General features: G+C 33.7%; 1 protein-coding gene and 1 long non-coding RNA gene across 3 annotated transcripts; one reads left to right on the top strand and one right to left on the bottom strand.

Annotated features, from left to right (window-relative positions):
• The first annotated feature begins 9,873 nt into the window (after positions 1 to 9,873).
• On the top strand, positions 9,874 to 15,880 carry LOC103487262 (probable serine/threonine-protein kinase PBL26). 2 transcript variants are annotated; one of them, XM_008445527.3, is made up of 6 exons: positions 9,874 to 9,988; positions 10,382 to 10,581; positions 12,241 to 12,425; positions 12,988 to 13,177; positions 13,988 to 14,379; positions 14,924 to 15,880. In XM_008445527.3, exons 2-6 carry the CDS (start codon positions 10,440 to 10,442, stop codon positions 15,710 to 15,712), a joined length of 1,698 nt encoding a protein of 565 aa, XP_008443749.2. In that variant the 5' UTR covers positions 9,874 to 9,988; positions 10,382 to 10,439; the 3' UTR covers positions 15,713 to 15,880. The 2 variants fall into 2 exon arrangements, with proteins under 2 accessions (XP_008443749.2, XP_008443748.2); XM_008445526.3 differs by lacking the exon at positions 9,874 to 9,988 and adding an exon at positions 10,079 to 10,095.
• On the bottom strand, positions 13,798 to 15,550 carry LOC127144502 (uncharacterized). Its single transcript, XR_007816239.1, has 3 exons — positions 15,405 to 15,550; positions 14,856 to 15,254; positions 13,798 to 14,341 (listed from the first exon to the last, which is right to left on the bottom strand). It is a non-coding gene; the product is annotated as an uncharacterized LOC127144502 (long non-coding RNA).
• Positions 15,881 to 16,373: the final 493 nt, after the last annotated feature.

Genomic DNA, 16,373 nt, shown 5'->3' with positions numbered 1-16,373 from the left:
AGAAATACATTTTTTTTTACCATGATTGTCCATTGAATACTACCCTAAGTTGTCACATGCAAGTTTCTTCATTAGTAATTGATAGTTACTTGATAGATGATTTAGGCTCATGCCAACTGACTGTTCCACTCCAAAAGCAATTATCCATAAGGCTCATACAAATCTTTGAGTTGATATAAGTTATCAAAAAGCTTGGAGGGTAAAAGAACACATAGTAAAAGTATTAAAAGGTGACACAGTTGAATCGTACACATTAATTCCAAGTTTCTTTGATAAATTAGTTGAATCTAACCCAGGTATGATCAACTTTCTATACTGATTTTACATTCATTTCCAGATAGATGAGGATGAAAAAATATCACAGTCTATCTTAGATAGACAAATATTAACATCTATCACAGTCTATCAATTCACTTTTTCTAGTGTTGATAGAAATGTTTTGTATTTTTTATAGGTACATGCACTGCTTTATAGATTGATGATAGTGGTCATTTCAAGTTTTTCATTATGTCTTTTGATTCATCAATTGAGGGGTGGAAATATTTTAGAGCTATATTTTTTGTTCATTGAGCAACTTTCCCTTAAAGCATCTCGAATCATATCTTCTGCATATATTGAAAGTTCCGTACATTGGAAATTCCATTTGATACGACGTTCGTAAAACTATTTTTTAACCAAACTACGAATTGATTCTAGAATTCCAATTACAAGCAATTCTCGTGATTCTTTCATAGTAGAATTCATACTTTCAGAGATGTGGTGTAACGACCCAACTTTCCGGACTAAGCTGAGGTCACTACCAAATACCAAAACTCGACCATTCGACATAAAATTTAAAACGGACCGGTTACGATTCATTAAAAGCATTAGAACCATTACAAAAAGACAGTTTCGGGCCCTAATTTTAAATCAATCATAAAAGTCTCAAATAAAGACTCAAGTCATCAGTTCAAAATCACAAACCAAAAATCCTAACAAAATACATAGCGGAAGCGATAAGAAAACCAGACGCGTCCATATGGCCTTCACGTGTTCTTCCTGCCTCTCGTCGGTCTGCCCCTCGCTGTGCCCTTACCTGAAAAGTTAAAGAAGAGAAAAGGGTGAGTATAAACATACCCAGTAAGGGACCCACTATTGGGCCCGTTAGGGGACAACAGTTAACTTCCTATTCGGGGGTACCCTACATAACAGTCTAGTGGTTCCGTAGAACGCACATATCAGTCTAGTGCTCCCGAAGGATGCACATATCAGTCTAGTGCTCCCGAAGGATGCACACATCAGTCTAGTGCTCCCGAAGGATGCACACATCAGTCTAGTGCTCCCGAAGGATGCACACATCAGTCTAGTGCTCCCGAAGGATGCACATATCAGTCTAGTGCTCCCGAAGCATGCACATATCCGTAAGGCACACTACCCCATAGATGAAGCTAACCGTTACCCCTCAGTCCATACTAAACCGTCTACATCAGTCACACCCCAACGGCATTCATAATACAGTTCCGCCATAGGCTTTGTCAGTCAAATAGTATAGGTTTAAACAACTACACCCTCAGTTGCTAAACGCATCACCAATTCGCACACCATTAGGGAAGACCCTAGACCCAATCAACTAACCAACCAAAACCGGACTCACTGTCCTTCCCCGTCCAAACTCCATGATCAACATCCAGACCAATGATTACTACATACTGAACCGTGACTTCAAGGTCCATCACATAAAATCCCAATCTACAATTAGCAGTCACAGTACCTTTACATCAGACAAAATATAATAACAGTGCTTAACAGTCAACACACATACAGTTATTCAGTACAGTCACTAACGTGTAATCCCCTGTGGATTACTACGTTTTCAGCCTCGATCCGAGGTCCAGTAGTAGGAAAACCCTTACCTGATACTCGGTTATGCCCCTCGATCGAATCCACGCTCAACGGACCAACCTAAACGAAAACACAAAGGTTTTAGTTGATGACTCTAGTAGAAGTCGTTTTAAAAGGTCCGAAACGACACCCGTTGACTTACCCAAGGAAAGGAAAGCTATCTCCAAACAAGCCTGCCGCGGGACCCGAGAACTTAACCGTCAACTCCTTACTACCTTCAAGGGAGAAAAGTAGGGCCATATCTTATTCCAATATTCAAACTCGAATCGGATGTAGCAACATTAGGGAATTCATCGAAAACAATCCTTACCGAAAACTCACCGTGACCCGGAGTGGAGGAAGGAAGGCTTAGGTGGCTCGGTGAACAGGGAGCTCAGCTCGGCTCGGCTCGGCTCACCCTCGGCTCGGCTCGGCCTGGCCTCGGCTCGACTCACTCTCGGCTCGGCTCAACTCGGCTCGGCTCAACTCGGCTCGGCTCGGCTTGGCCTCGGCTCGGCTCAACTCGGCTCGCGGCTCGGCTCAACTCGGCTCGCGGCTCGGCTCAACTCAACTCGGCTCGGCTTGGTCTTCGGCTTAATTCGGCTCGTGGCTCAACTCGTGGCGCGGCTTGTGGCGCGGCTCGTGGCGCAGCTCAGCTCGGTCTCTGGTTCGGGTCGGCTTGGATTCGCGATTCGGGTCGGGTCCGATTGAAACCGGAGCAACCACGAGCGACGGATTTCGGCGTTCGACGATCGGGATGATTCGCAGCTTGTCCGACGACTGGCCCAACTTCCACGCGGCGGAGGGCGACGGCGGATATGGTCGGACGAAGGACGCACGGCGGCGTTCGGTTGTTTGAACTCGAGAGGAGACCCGAAATGGTAGGAAGCCGCGGCGGTGAGATTCCGACGACGGAGACGAAGGCGGACGACTACCACACGGACGGAGACGGAGAGGAAGAGAGATGGTGGTGGAAACGGTCGGAAGGAGAAGAGAATGAAGAGGAAGAGATGGCGGCGGCGCTTCGTGAAGGCGGTGGAGAAGAAAGCGGAAATGAAGGGGGGGTCTGTGTCGCGCGCGCCCTCTTAGGGTTTTTAAAAAAAAAAATTATTATATATATATATATATATATATATATATATATACTTTTAATAATTATAAAATAATAATAATAATATAAGGTAACAATAATAATATATAGTAATATTAATATTAAATAATAAAAATAAATTTAACATTAGATAATAATATTGTTATTGTTTTAAAATAATAATATTACTATAATATTAAATAATAATAATAATTACAATATTAATATTATAATAAATAAAATAAATAATAATAATAATATAATTAATATTATATTATTATTATATCAATTTACACCAACATTTTAGATTTCCGAAAAATTTACATAAAACGAGAAAATTTTACCTCGAATTTTCGGGGCGTTACATGTGGGTTGTAATAAGTTGGTACCTTTTTCTCCTAAAAACTTCCCTAGCCCACCTATGTCTTTCAACAACTTCCAACTCATGCCTAATTCATGGAGAGAGATAATCAAGTTGTCTCATGTAGTACTCAAACTCCAATGGGGTATAAGCTCTAGCACAACTAATGGAAGGAGTCCTCAATGAGAAGCAATTTATGGTTCTTTTTCAAGTTCTTGTACAAATGGAATGCACATAATCCATATTCAGTTGTTTTGTAAACAACATTAAACCCATTTTCTATACTTTTGTGAGCATGAGACACAATTCCATTTCATTTTGTTCTCCAAAAATAACTTTAAGATTACGAAAAACCATGCAAATGACAAGTTGTTCTCTAAATCAACAACAAAAGCTAATGGCACAATTTGAGAATTGTCATCAATAGTGCAGGCAGAAATGAACATCCCAAGGTATTTGTTCTTCAAGGTTGAACCATCCACTAAAATAACTGGTACACAATAATTACAAGCATTAACTAAAGCAACTAGTGATATGAAATAAAACTTAAACTGACCTTTGTCGTTTGCTTCTTCAGTCGTATACATTCCTAAAAAAACTGTGAAATAAAAAAAATGAGAATTACAGTATATTTTCATATTGACCAAGTGTTATGTTTTAAAACACAATGTTTTTGTAGTTTAGTATGCCTGAGTTGTTTCAGATCAATGCATCAGAAAATGATGACAACATGGCATATGAGGCCTTTAGAGTACTCCTAATGGAATTCAATGCAATTTCACATCCTCTCCAAGCCTTGTCATAGTTTACATTCACTCCATGATGAATCTTCATATAATTAATAACATCAAAAGAATGATATGAAGTCTTGTCATTCATTTTAAAAATGACTTTGTATACTCAGAAACAATTCAAGATGTTGCTTGTCTGTGATCATTTTTAACAATGTCAATAGCACACTGGTGGGTATTCATGAATTTACGAACTATCCATATATCACTTTTTTTAATATAGAAGCGCGTAAATACCAAGGGCAAGACGAATCTATACAACGAATATCAAACGGTGTACGATTAGACATAATGGTAACTAGTTCAAAGCTATTGTTCACAGCAAGCATATAAATAGATTTCTTCAATACTGATTTACTTCTAAAAATTAATCTCACACTAACAGGTATTCCAGCATACGGCAATTCAAATGCATCAATGTCAATAATCCCCGTTTCATGATGTGAATCTTGAGATATAGGTACTTCACTGTTCAAATATGAGGTATTTCCAACAGTATCAGCAGAGAGTCAACAACAACCAGTAAATCATTGTCAAAAAATTTCGACAAGCCAATACACATCCTTATCGTCAACAATCCGAATGAGAAAAGTCTACCTTGAATGCTGTTTACAAATCTTTATAACAACGATGAAAATGGAACATATACATCAACAACACGATAATCAATATATCAAGAAAATTCAATCCATCTACCATCCAACGCAGTCTTTACTCATTGTAAAGCCATCACTAAAAATTGATACTTTCCTACTATGGTCTTCGACAAATAATATTAAAAGTTTGAAATTAATCGACGAGAACCGTTGAACAAATAACGTGAATATTAACGTTAAAAAAACATAATATATAATTTGCGTTTATTTTTTAAAAAATCTATACAACTAGCACAAGAATAAAAGTTTTTTTAAAAAAAAATCAACAAAAATATGTGGATAATCGTAATTGGTATTATTTTAGGGGGAGGATGTAAAATTTAAATTCAAATATGTATTAAGAATATATATTACGCATTATTCAATAAATTATTGATAAATTGTTTGAAATATGAAGAATCCGTATGAAGAATCCAAAAATCTTATAATTATCTTTGGCGTTATTTGAGGGAAAGTACCTACAATTTAAATTCAAATTGTTATTAAACATATATATTATGAATTATCCAAATAAATTGTTTGAATTATAAAGGATCAAAAAACCTGGTAGAAAATATTGGCATTATTTTAAGGGGACGTTGGTGCAATATTATTCAGCAACAAAATAGCCGATTTTGTTAAGGTTTACCAAATTTGAATGTTGTTTACGAAATACACTATATTCGTGAATCCTAAATATTCCACCTCATTTTTTGAGCTATCCAAATACCCTGTATCTGAAATAATGGATTATCATATATCATGGGGTATAATTGGGTTAAAAATAATTAATAAAATGAGAAAGTTGGCGGTTTTGCTATAAATCTTAATAATTTCGTTTTTTTCCATTTTTCAATTTGCAATCTAATAATTTGCCATTTCCACGGTTATCTCTTCTAAATAAAATAGTTAAGGCCCATCGTTTTGTAGATGAAGTGGGTGGTGAGTTCTAAAAATGGGAGAGAAGAATTGAGTTGATTTGTGGACTGAAGGAAGATTATTTTGCGCTATGGCCTGAAGTCAATGGGCCTTATTGGAGCCAAGAGTTTTTTGAAGCTAAGGGGAACATATTTGGTAAACCCAAGATTCTTTTTTGGATTCTTTGTTATTGTCATATAATATAGAAAGTTGAATTTAAGATGTTGAAGAAAATGATAATGTTTTTTTGTTAATCATTTTGTATGTTTTTTTTTTAAAAGAAAAGGAGAAAAAGAGAAAGAAGAAGAAGAGAAAGGAAAAAGAGAAATGGAAATAAGTTTTATATATATTATTTTTATACTTTTTTGTTTTTTTTTTAAAAAAGAATTAAGAAAAGGAAAGAGGAAAAGAAGGAAATGAATAAAGGTCATTCGGTGCAACTATTTTTTCACTCTTCTTCTCCACCGCTAAATATTTCTTCTCCCATTTCTCATCTCTTTTGGATTTTTCAACTTCAGAGTTGTGTTGAGGGAGAATTTGAGAAGATTGGAAGCAAAATTTTATAGTTTGGAGGTTGAATAAGATAGGAAACAACAAGCTCAAGTCATTTTCTAGATAGATTGAATTCATACAGGCATCCTCTGGTTTTTTAGTTGGTTTGCACTGCTCAAGAGGATTTAAAAGGTGAAGTTTGTTTTGTTGGAATGTTTATTCAATTTATAACAAGTTTTGTGAAGAAAGCATGAGCAAATTCTGGTGTTAGATTGGTGTTTTGTGAAAAGGCATTCAGGTTACAAGTTTGGTGTGCAAATTCGTGAAGCTGTGGTTTTTAAAGTTTTCCAGATCGTACAAATGGAGTTAGAAGCTCTATTAGGTATGGTTGAAAAGCTTATGAAATTTCTTACAACTATTATGAAGAAATCGTGAGCCAAAAATGACCGGAATAAGCTTAATTTCAGGAGCAGTTCAGGGGTTAGCAGAAGACTCGATTTTGGACTACCTCAGTTTCGGGCCATTTTTGTAGCAATTTGTTGGAAATCTTATTTTCTTTCCTTCAAGTATTGAGTAATTTGTAGACGATTTCAAAATGAAGAGTTGGATATAAAGTACATTAATTTTGGTGAAGTATTCAAAAAGTTATGAATTTTTGAAATTAAGTTGTTGAATTTGGAAAATTATGGGGAAATAGGTGAAATATTCTTTTATGTCTGAGTTTGGAATTGTTGAATGTCATCTTTTGTGCGTCATCTTAAATAAATATGAATATACAAGACTATATAAGATTTTGACTCCCGGTTTTAGTTTGGTTGACAGGCCAAGAGGAAATAAGCAGAGTCTACACACCAAGGAACTAGCCTAAGGCTATGAGTGACAAACGAATTTCAAAACTGATTTCTAAATTGTTATTTATTATTGTGTTTCTATGTTTGAATCTGATTTTGTGAATACCACATGATTTCTATGAATGGTTTCAAGCATAAGTTTCAAACTTAAGTTTTATGATGAAATTTATATATGAGCACATTATTATTGTTTTTCTGAACAGTAGTTGAAACAATATCATTTTAAGCAAGTATTGTTTTTAGATTTTAAGTTCTCAACGAGCAATCTGAGTAAGCTTGAGTTTTACAAAAGATAAAGATAGCAGACATGTTTTAATGTTTTCATATGACTTCTTGAGATTTCTGTTAACTACATGACTGAAATATTGAGTCTGAGGCTATATGGTACCGTGTGCACATAGATTAGATTTTGTTGTCGACGTTGAGTGTACTCCATAACAATGATATTGTCGTGAGTGTTGGGCAGGCCTCATTACATTGTAGAGCTAGTAAACGTTGGTTGTACTGGTCGTGTCCTACACAATGTCGATTTGTCTTGTTAGTTAAAATGTTTTGATATACTTGATATGTCTTGCTAGATTTCAATGACATACATGCTAAGTATTTGAGAAAGCTGTTATTATTATTATACGTTTATATTTACGACTTGATTAAATAGATTTATATGTGTAAAGTTTTCACGTGCTCTAATCTCTAAATTTACAGTTTTAAACTGAGTCACTCACTGAGCTTTATAGTTTACCCTTAAAAACTGTTTTTCCCACTTTCCAGGTAGAGATCGAGCTCCCAGTGCCTGATAGACTGCCTTAGTTTGCCGAAAGCTCCCATATCGATTGTCAGTATGTGGTTGGAGTTGTACATAGAGCCTGTTTTGTTATATTGTATATGTCTTTGTACGATATAGATACTTTATAGTTTGTGTAAGCTTTAGATGTTGCGGTTGTGTAAACCTTTGTTGGTTATGTTTTTTGTTATAGTGCCTCTATCAGGTTTACTTGCTAAATCGGTTATTTTAGAGCTTCACTTCATGTATGTCTATGATTGGTCTAGGTTCTGCTGTGTTGTGTTACATGTAAAATAGTTTATATACAAGATTAGCAGGTTTATCAGGTTCAAGAGTTCAGTAGAGTTGACAGATATCGTTAGAGAAAAGTGATGTCCATCGGCTTCACAACGTCTTTCGGACTAAGCTAGTAGGTAGTTCAAGAGAGGGTGTGACATTTTTTTCTTAAACTTGAAGGCAGATCATAAGGAATGGTTGATAATTAATAAAAAAAAAAATCAATTTTGTGATCATATTTGTAAGCACATATTGAGGATAATGTGTTTTTGAATGGTCGGATAATGTTAGATACCTAGATTAGTATAGGTAGGGGTATAAAAATAATTAAATATATAAACAATTAGATAGTTATAAATAGGGAAGTTGGTGAAAGAAGAAAGGGGACATCAATTTTGTGTGTAGTTTTTCTGCATTTTTTCTTGAGAGAGAGGATAGGCAGAAATGGTAGCATTTTACTTGTTCTTGGTTAATTTCTACATTTTCATCTCAGAATTGATATTCATCAATTCTTCTCTATAATAGTGAGAGATCTATATTAATTGAATAAGAACACATCTTATTGGTGTTCTATCAGTTTTCTATATCAATTGTCAATATGCTCAGTCATCATCTTTTCAAAGTTACACCATCTTATTCTCCATCTCCATTACAAAGTAACTAACAGCTGTCCTTTTAAAAGTATTGTCGTGCAATTTGCTTCACTTAGTTAACTTGATCTCTACTCTACCACCTCACATTTGAGGGGGGTGTGTGCATATATGCATTAAGCAGCAAATTGGCAAAATCTGAATCTTCAACTTAGGCTAACTAGTCAATAACACATGCAATATATTTAAAGGAGTGTGTTACTATATATTATACACTAATGAAAAAGGTTTAAAAGTTTATAAACAATGAAATACTATCATTTATATTGTTTGATCTAACTAGTTGTGACGATTTAAAGAAAAAAACAAAAATAATGAAATTTTAATAGGTTAGAGATATGATTGTCTCTCCAAACATATCTCTATCTCTAGATTGTGAGGTTGCTAAAGTCACACCAACAAATAAAAGTATACATACCTCGGTCATGTAACCCACTATCAGTTGTAGTGGGGCAAAGGGATCATCTCCACTATTACATAAGGGTGTGATGTTTTATATATATTGTGTAGACTATGCTTGCATACAAGAAAGTATTATAACACATGATCATTTACTCAAATATATCTCCATTGTTAGATCATGACATCAAATTTCTAGTCTTGGTCACACCTATACAAAAAAGAACATCTATGAGGATCTAGATCACACTCGTACAAGAAATAATACATCCTTCACGTGTAACCACTTTTGACCCTCATAGTAATAAAAAAATGATAAAATTATAAAATATAAAAAATGTAAGACTAAGTTGGGGATATATATTAAGAATTATCTTCTTGCATGGGAATGCTTAGAATGGAAGAACTAATTGTAGGGGGAAAAAACACACAAAACAATGTTAGTCATCTTTATTTTCAATAATAGTTTTAAAAAAATGTAAAAAAATATTAATGATAATATTGTACTAAACATTAATTTTTGCGTATTTTTTAATACATCAATCGGGAGGTCGTCTATAGAAATGAAAGTCGTGCCAATACCACTCAGACAAGTTCCGAGCAATAATTATAATTATAATTATAAAAGGTTGATTGAAAAGTACATACGTATATAAACAAATTTAAAAATAAATAAAAAGTAAGAAAGTTGGGATAAAATTGTAAAAGCATTGTATGGAAAGGGTTTGAATTGAAGAGAGTGATTCGGGAAGTGCGGTGTGTTCGATTCGACCTTCATTCCTTTATAACTGTTAAAGAAAAGGGATAAAACAGAAGGAAAAAAAAAACAGAAATGAAAATGCCGCGTTTTTCTGTGGTACCATTGGAAAGAAGAAAAATGGGTAAAGAATTCCATTGAAATCTCCCTAAATTTCTCCATCCTAAAAAACTTCTAAAAAAAATTAAAAAAATTACGATTTCTCTTTCCCCCAAAAAGAATGATAGTATTGTATGTTCCAAAATCCCATGGCCTCCTCTTCATTAATCGCACATAGTTTGTTGTTGGTGTTTCATTCCTCAAATTCATTCCCCATCTCCTCTCGCCGGGTCCTTCAATAACCTTGGAGGACCCAGCGTCCTCTAATTATTGCTCTTCTTTTCCCCCATTTTTTTTTCCCTTTCTATATGAAATTCTTCGTCTTCTTCCATAAATTATCTGCTTCTTGATTTTATTTTATTCTTCTTTTTTTATGGTTGTTGTTTGTTGTATTTTTTAAATTGTTTTTTTTTTCCAGATTGTGGGATCGGATTGAAGGAAAAAGAAAAGAGAGTGGGTGTATGTAAAAAAAGAGAATGATGAGTTGCTTTCCGTGTTTCTCGTCTCAGAAGAGCAAGAAAGGGATCGACAAGAATAATAATAACAATAACAATAACGACAATTCAGGCTCTTCTTCCTCCGGCCACCGTACTCCTCCTCCGCCCCCTAAGTCCCCTGGTTTGTTCTTCTCACTCTACTCCCTTTCCAAATCTTTTTATGCTCTCAATTTTATTTTTTCTTTCATCATCTCAATTTTTTATGATATATTATGTTTCTGCCTATGGTAAGGTTTGTGATGTTGATGCATATTTCTTTATAAAAAAAATTATAAAAACAAAAACCTAAACAAGTAAATACACATTTTAGGGTAAATAAACAAGCTATCGTGATTATTGTTGATATTATTATTTAAATTAATGTTATTTTGTTGTTAATTTTTTTATTTGTAAAAAAAATTACAATATAATGGAAATATTCAACTTTCGTGTTCACAATAAAACCATAGAAGTGAAAAAAAAAATTGATACAAAATTTGTCATTTTTACGAACAAACAAATATAATGTTGCTTTTAGAATGTGACTTGGATATTGAAAAAAAGGATTAGAAAACAAAAAGACAAAGCAAATAGCTTGTATACATAAGTTAAGGCGATCTATTAGCAATTTTTTTAAACCTTTTAAATTAATGATTATCCATATAACCATAAGTGCATTTGTATTTTATGTGATAGTATCTGGTTAATCTAAACAAATATTCAACTTATATAAGGATTAATAAACAAATATTCAACTTATATAAGGATTAATGGTTATGATTTATCTGCCTATATTTAATTTTCTATATTTTCAATTATTGCTTGCCTTGCAAGATTGATCTAAATTACTATTCTCTTTGCTAACTATTTTGTCTTTTATTTTTTCTTTTTTTAAATTAAGTCTATTTCATACTGTCTTATAATGATTTGCAACTTTGTTAGATACAATAGTTGGATTTTAACTAATTTCCAAAAACAAAATACAATATTTTGGAAAAACGTACATAACAAAAGAAATATGTTAGAACAAGCAGTGATTATAATCTTAATTTTCAAACACAAAAGTCAAAAACTAAAGAAACAGTTGTAAACATAGCAATTCGATGCAAGGTACTAGTATCTATATCAACATTTTAAAAAATTACCAATATAACAAAATGTGTCATGATCTATCAATGATAGATCATATTAGATCATATTGCAAATTGGTCTATCCTCATAGACCATAAGTGTTAAACTTTGTTATACTAGCAATTATCTTAATTATAGTTAAACACTTTATTATTATTCATAAAATTGTTATTTATTATAATTATACAAAACAAAATGGTTATTAGAAACTTAAATTATCCAAAACCTACCCCTACCCTTTATTCTATCAAATTACAATATATAACATTTCCAACTCAGTTAACAAAAAAAAAATATTCAGAAAATTACATTGCATTTGGATTTGAAAATATAACCCATTGAAAAGGTAAATTTTAATATACCCAGAAATTAATAGAAATTAGATAAATTGAAACTTTCAAAGTATAAAATTTAGAATATAACCTAAAGGTATAGAATTATATATTTATCCAAATAAAAAAAAAAAAAAACTAAGAAAATGGATAAAAGTGTCATTTCATGGGGAAACCCCGAATTACAAAAATTTGGAAACTTTCAAACGATATCGAATATGAATAATGTACGATCATGAAATTAAAAAATAAATTTTAGCATGAAGGAAGTGAGCATTTATTCAGTTTCGAAGATTCAGGCTTGAGTTGAACAATCTTTTTTTATTTCATTTTAACAGAGGTTACCACCAAATCAAAGCCTGCTGAGGAAATCAAGGACAAACAAGAAGGTGAAAAAATAGATGCCCAGAACTTCACTTTCCGAGAGCTAGCCACCGCTACGAAGAATTTCCGTCAGGAATGTCTTTTGGGTGAAGGTGGGTTTGGGAAGGTCTTTAAGGCTACCCTTCAACCAAGTGGCCAGGTAACTATCCAAATTCTACCTTTTTATCTTTTTTTCTTCGATATTCGTAGCATTCAAGCCAGCTTATATGTATTTAAATTAATCTCACGAAAAAATTTATCCAATCTTTTGTTATTGAGTGTCAAAGAAAACTTCAAAGATATTATATCCTATGTTAGGAATTATCACTCTTATAACCACTAGATTAGATGGGTTATTAGGTTTCAAGGAAATACATCTAACGCCATCATGGATTGAACAAGTTGAACTAAAGTCATTTATTAAATTCATGGCCTTTTTATACTACTAAGGCAATTCATGACGATTAAATTCTGTCTAATTTGATTACTGACATGTTAATCAAACATAACTTAAAAAGGAGTATGTTTTGATAGACATTTTAACTGTTTGTGTATATAAGCAAATAAAAAAAAAAGTGTTTTATCAATTATACACAAACAGATCCTAAATATTCTGTTATTAATGATACTGAACATATTTAAAGTTCATTTCTTATATTTATAATATTCTAAGAAAGGGGGAAAATCTTCATAGAGATTGTTTCCGTTGTGTGTTTGTTAAGGTGGTGGCTGTGAAGCAGCTCGATAGAAATGGGCTACAAGGAAACAAGGAGTTCCTTGGTGAGGTTAAGGCATTGAGCCTTCTGAAGCATCCAAATCTTGTCAAGTTTAATGGATATTGTGCAGATGGAGATCAAAGAATTTTGGTGTATGAATATATGCCAGGAGGTTCTTTGGAAGATTGTCTCTTTGGTATGTACAACACTCCCACTATAAATTCAACTCTCTAAACTCATTATAGTGAATTTGAAATTTTCAAACAGTTGAACGTTATTCACCAAATGATTGAATGGTCTGGTTAAATTACAAATTTTCTTCCTACGAAAGTTAGAGTTTAATCTCCATGGTTTCAAAAATTAGAACTCAGTCCCCTAGTTTGATAGAACCTCATAAATAGTCCCTATGATTTGATAAAATCCTTCAATGCCATACCGTAGGAAATATTTACGAAGGTTTGATCAAACTATAGGGGATTCTAAAAATAAACCATAATAACTAAATTCTAACGTTCTCAGAACCATGGGGACTAAATTTTAAATTTGAAATTTAACTTAAGATAAATGTAGATGGATTGATTTAGCAGGCCGTGTATAAGAAAATATTGAGCAGTAGAGGAAAATAAAGAATTTCATGCAACATATTTTCTTTTTGAAGTAATACATCAAACCCTTTTCCATCGCTCTATCTAGTCTGCCCAAGCTCCTGTTATTTGTTTGCCACATTATTTCAAATAAGGTATGAAATACATGTTTCATTAGTACTTGTCATTAAAAGTATATGTATTTTTTTTCTAAAATTTAGGAACTGAAATATGGATTCAATAACTATTCTATTGCTTAGAGAAAATAATCTTAGGACAGTATCATTCCCATTAGAACTGTGTCTGTACGTTCATATATTCCATTCTTTTATGTGCTTTCTTGTTTCCAGCTAGTTTGAGAAACTACTGTCTAAAATTTTATATATTATTAAATGTCTCGAACTATGCTTCAATATTGACAGCCATAAAAGAGGATCGAAAGCCAATGGATTGGTTTGTTCGTATAAAGGTGGCGTCAGGAGTTGCAAAAGGATTGGAATACCTGCATGATCAGGCGGATCCTCCCATAATATTTAGAGACTTGAAGTCATCAAACATCTTGCTTGATGAAGATTTCAATCCAAAGCTTTCTGATTTCGGGCTAGCGAAGCTTGGCCCCGGTGGTGATAAGTCGCCATTGCCGTCAAGGGTCATGGGGACCTACGGCTACTCTGCTCCTGAATACACAAGAGGTGGTCAGCTCACTTCCAAGTCTGATATTTACAGCTTTGGAGTTGTTATGCTCGAACTCATTACTGGAAGAAAAGCCATTGACACTACAAAGCCAAACAACGAGCAGAATCTTGTTACTTGGGTATGTTCTTTTTTTTTTTTTTTTTTTTCCAATTCGTAATGTGTTTTAGAATTTAAAGTTTGTTTAGTTTCATGGAAATCATAGGACCAGTTTTAAAAATCTTTTACCTTTTGCTTTTTAAGATATGTTTCATAATTATTTCATGTTTACTTTCTGTTCCGAGAGATTCAGTTTATTAACACTGAATTGACTTGTGTGTTTCTATATACCAATTTAAAAATCTAAGCCAAATTTTGAAATCTATAGAACTTTCAATTTAAATTTGACAGAAATGCACTCTCAAGAACGGGCAAAGAAGCAAGCATAATTTTTGTAACTATAAAATTGAAATTTTAATCATTATCAAACAAAGAAACTTTCTAAAGAATTGCATAGTATAAATTCCTACTTTCAAATGGTGGATATGTGAGCTACTTTTAATCATTTAAAGTTATTAGTGAGATTTTGTTATCTATAAAAACAAAAAATGAACTCACAATATAGAGGTATTATCCTTATGTTTTGCCCTAGAATTGACCTATTTGAAGCCATGGCTACGTAACAGGCACAACCATTTTTCCGAGATCCAAAGAGATTTCCAGACCTGGCCGATCCACTCCTTGGGCGGTTGTTCCCGGAGAAAGATCTGAATCAGGCCGTGGCCGTCGCCGCCATGTGTCTACAAGAGGAAGCAGAAGTCCGTCCTCTGATCGGCGACGTCATGACAGCTCTCAGTTTCCTTTCCACAGTTCCAGACGAGAATCTTCGTCCACTCCCTTATCCGCCGGAACCAGAACCCGAACCTGAGGAGGAGAATCGAGACGATGATTCCTCTTCAGAATCTTCAGATTCCGATACCGAATCTCGAAAGATCGGGAAGGACAAAGAAGGCGCATCTGCAAATTTCACAAGCGCAAGAAACCACGAAACAGATACCTCCTCAGATGACGAAGACGAAGGAGAAAAAGAAAACATCAAGTCAAGCAAGAAAAAACAGAAAAACAAAGAATCTGAACAGAAACGAGTGGTATTCAAAGACGACATACAGCCACCAGCTCCAAATCATACTAGAAAAAATAGCTCTTCATCAAGCGATGGAAGCTCTTCACCTAGAAGCAGCAACGCATCCGAAAATAGAAGAATCGACAGCCTTGAAAGTATCAGAGATTCAGAAGGAGGAGGAGATTCATCGTTCAAACTGCAAAATGAACCCTCCGATGTTGTAAATAGTAACGATTCTACATTAGAGCATATCAGCAGTAGGGAATCGCATACTGGCGATGAAGAATACGAAGCACATAACGACTACAGCAGCGATTCCGAGGACGGCTCCGAACACGGTGGCGAAGATTGAGAAAAATTTAAGGGGAAATTTGGAGAACGCCAAAGAGGGATAATGTTCCAATTTTTTATTTTCTCGCGAGGGAAAATACTATTTTAACTAGTAGCTTTGGAGTGTTTAAAAAGATTTCACTCTTCATTTAATTCTTTTTTTCTTTTCTATTTATATCTTATAATTAAATGTCGATACGCATAAAATTTATACCCATTTTAAACCCAATCAAAAAACTAAAAAACGAGTTAAATTTTTATTATATAAACTTTTTTTACATTATATACAAGATATGTGTTAATTAATTTAGTTATGTTTTCATTAATTAGTTCATAATTAAATTTATGAATAACTTTTTAAATTTGTATTGTTATATACTAGTCTCTCAATACGAGTGAAGTGTCATAGTTATACTTGTATGGGGTGTGTGTCCATGGACGTATGCACATGTTGCCTCACTTTCCTCACGTGTTTCACCTTATGTATTCCACTTTTCATGTTAGTTTACTTTTCTAGTAAGTTTATGTTAGTCTGTGGCTTCTCTCCATATTCCATGTGCAAGAATGTCATACTAAAAATATATGTATCTTTTAATATAAGACCGGTTGACAATTCTTCTTATTTGGAGTTGTATATTATCTAAGTTGTTGACTCTTTCTTGCTTGCCAGCCGACCTATTTGA

This window comes from Cucumis melo, chromosome 2 (assembly GCF_025177605.1).
Source record: "Cucumis melo cultivar AY chromosome 2, USDA_Cmelo_AY_1.0, whole genome shotgun sequence".
In the NCBI taxonomy this organism is placed as follows: Eukaryota; Viridiplantae; Streptophyta; class Magnoliopsida; order Cucurbitales; family Cucurbitaceae; genus Cucumis; species Cucumis melo.
The sequence above is the reverse complement of the archived record's forward strand: the minus strand, read 5'-3'. Positions and strand labels throughout refer to the sequence as shown.

What these genes read in the sequence shown, in the direction of transcription:
- LOC103487262 (XM_008445527.3), top strand. Translation starts at nt 10,440, where the DNA reads ATGATGAGTTGCTTTCCGTGTTTCTCGTCTCAGAAGAGCAAGAAAGGG. An exon ending in TCCGCCCCCTAAGTCCCCTG is followed by an intron (nt 10,582 to 12,240) that starts GTTTGTTCTTCT and finishes TCATTTTAACAG; the next exon opens with AGGTTACCACCAAATCAAAG. An exon ending in CCCTTCAACCAAGTGGCCAG is followed by an intron (nt 12,426 to 12,987) that starts GTAACTATCCAA and finishes GTGTTTGTTAAG; the next exon opens with GTGGTGGCTGTGAAGCAGCT.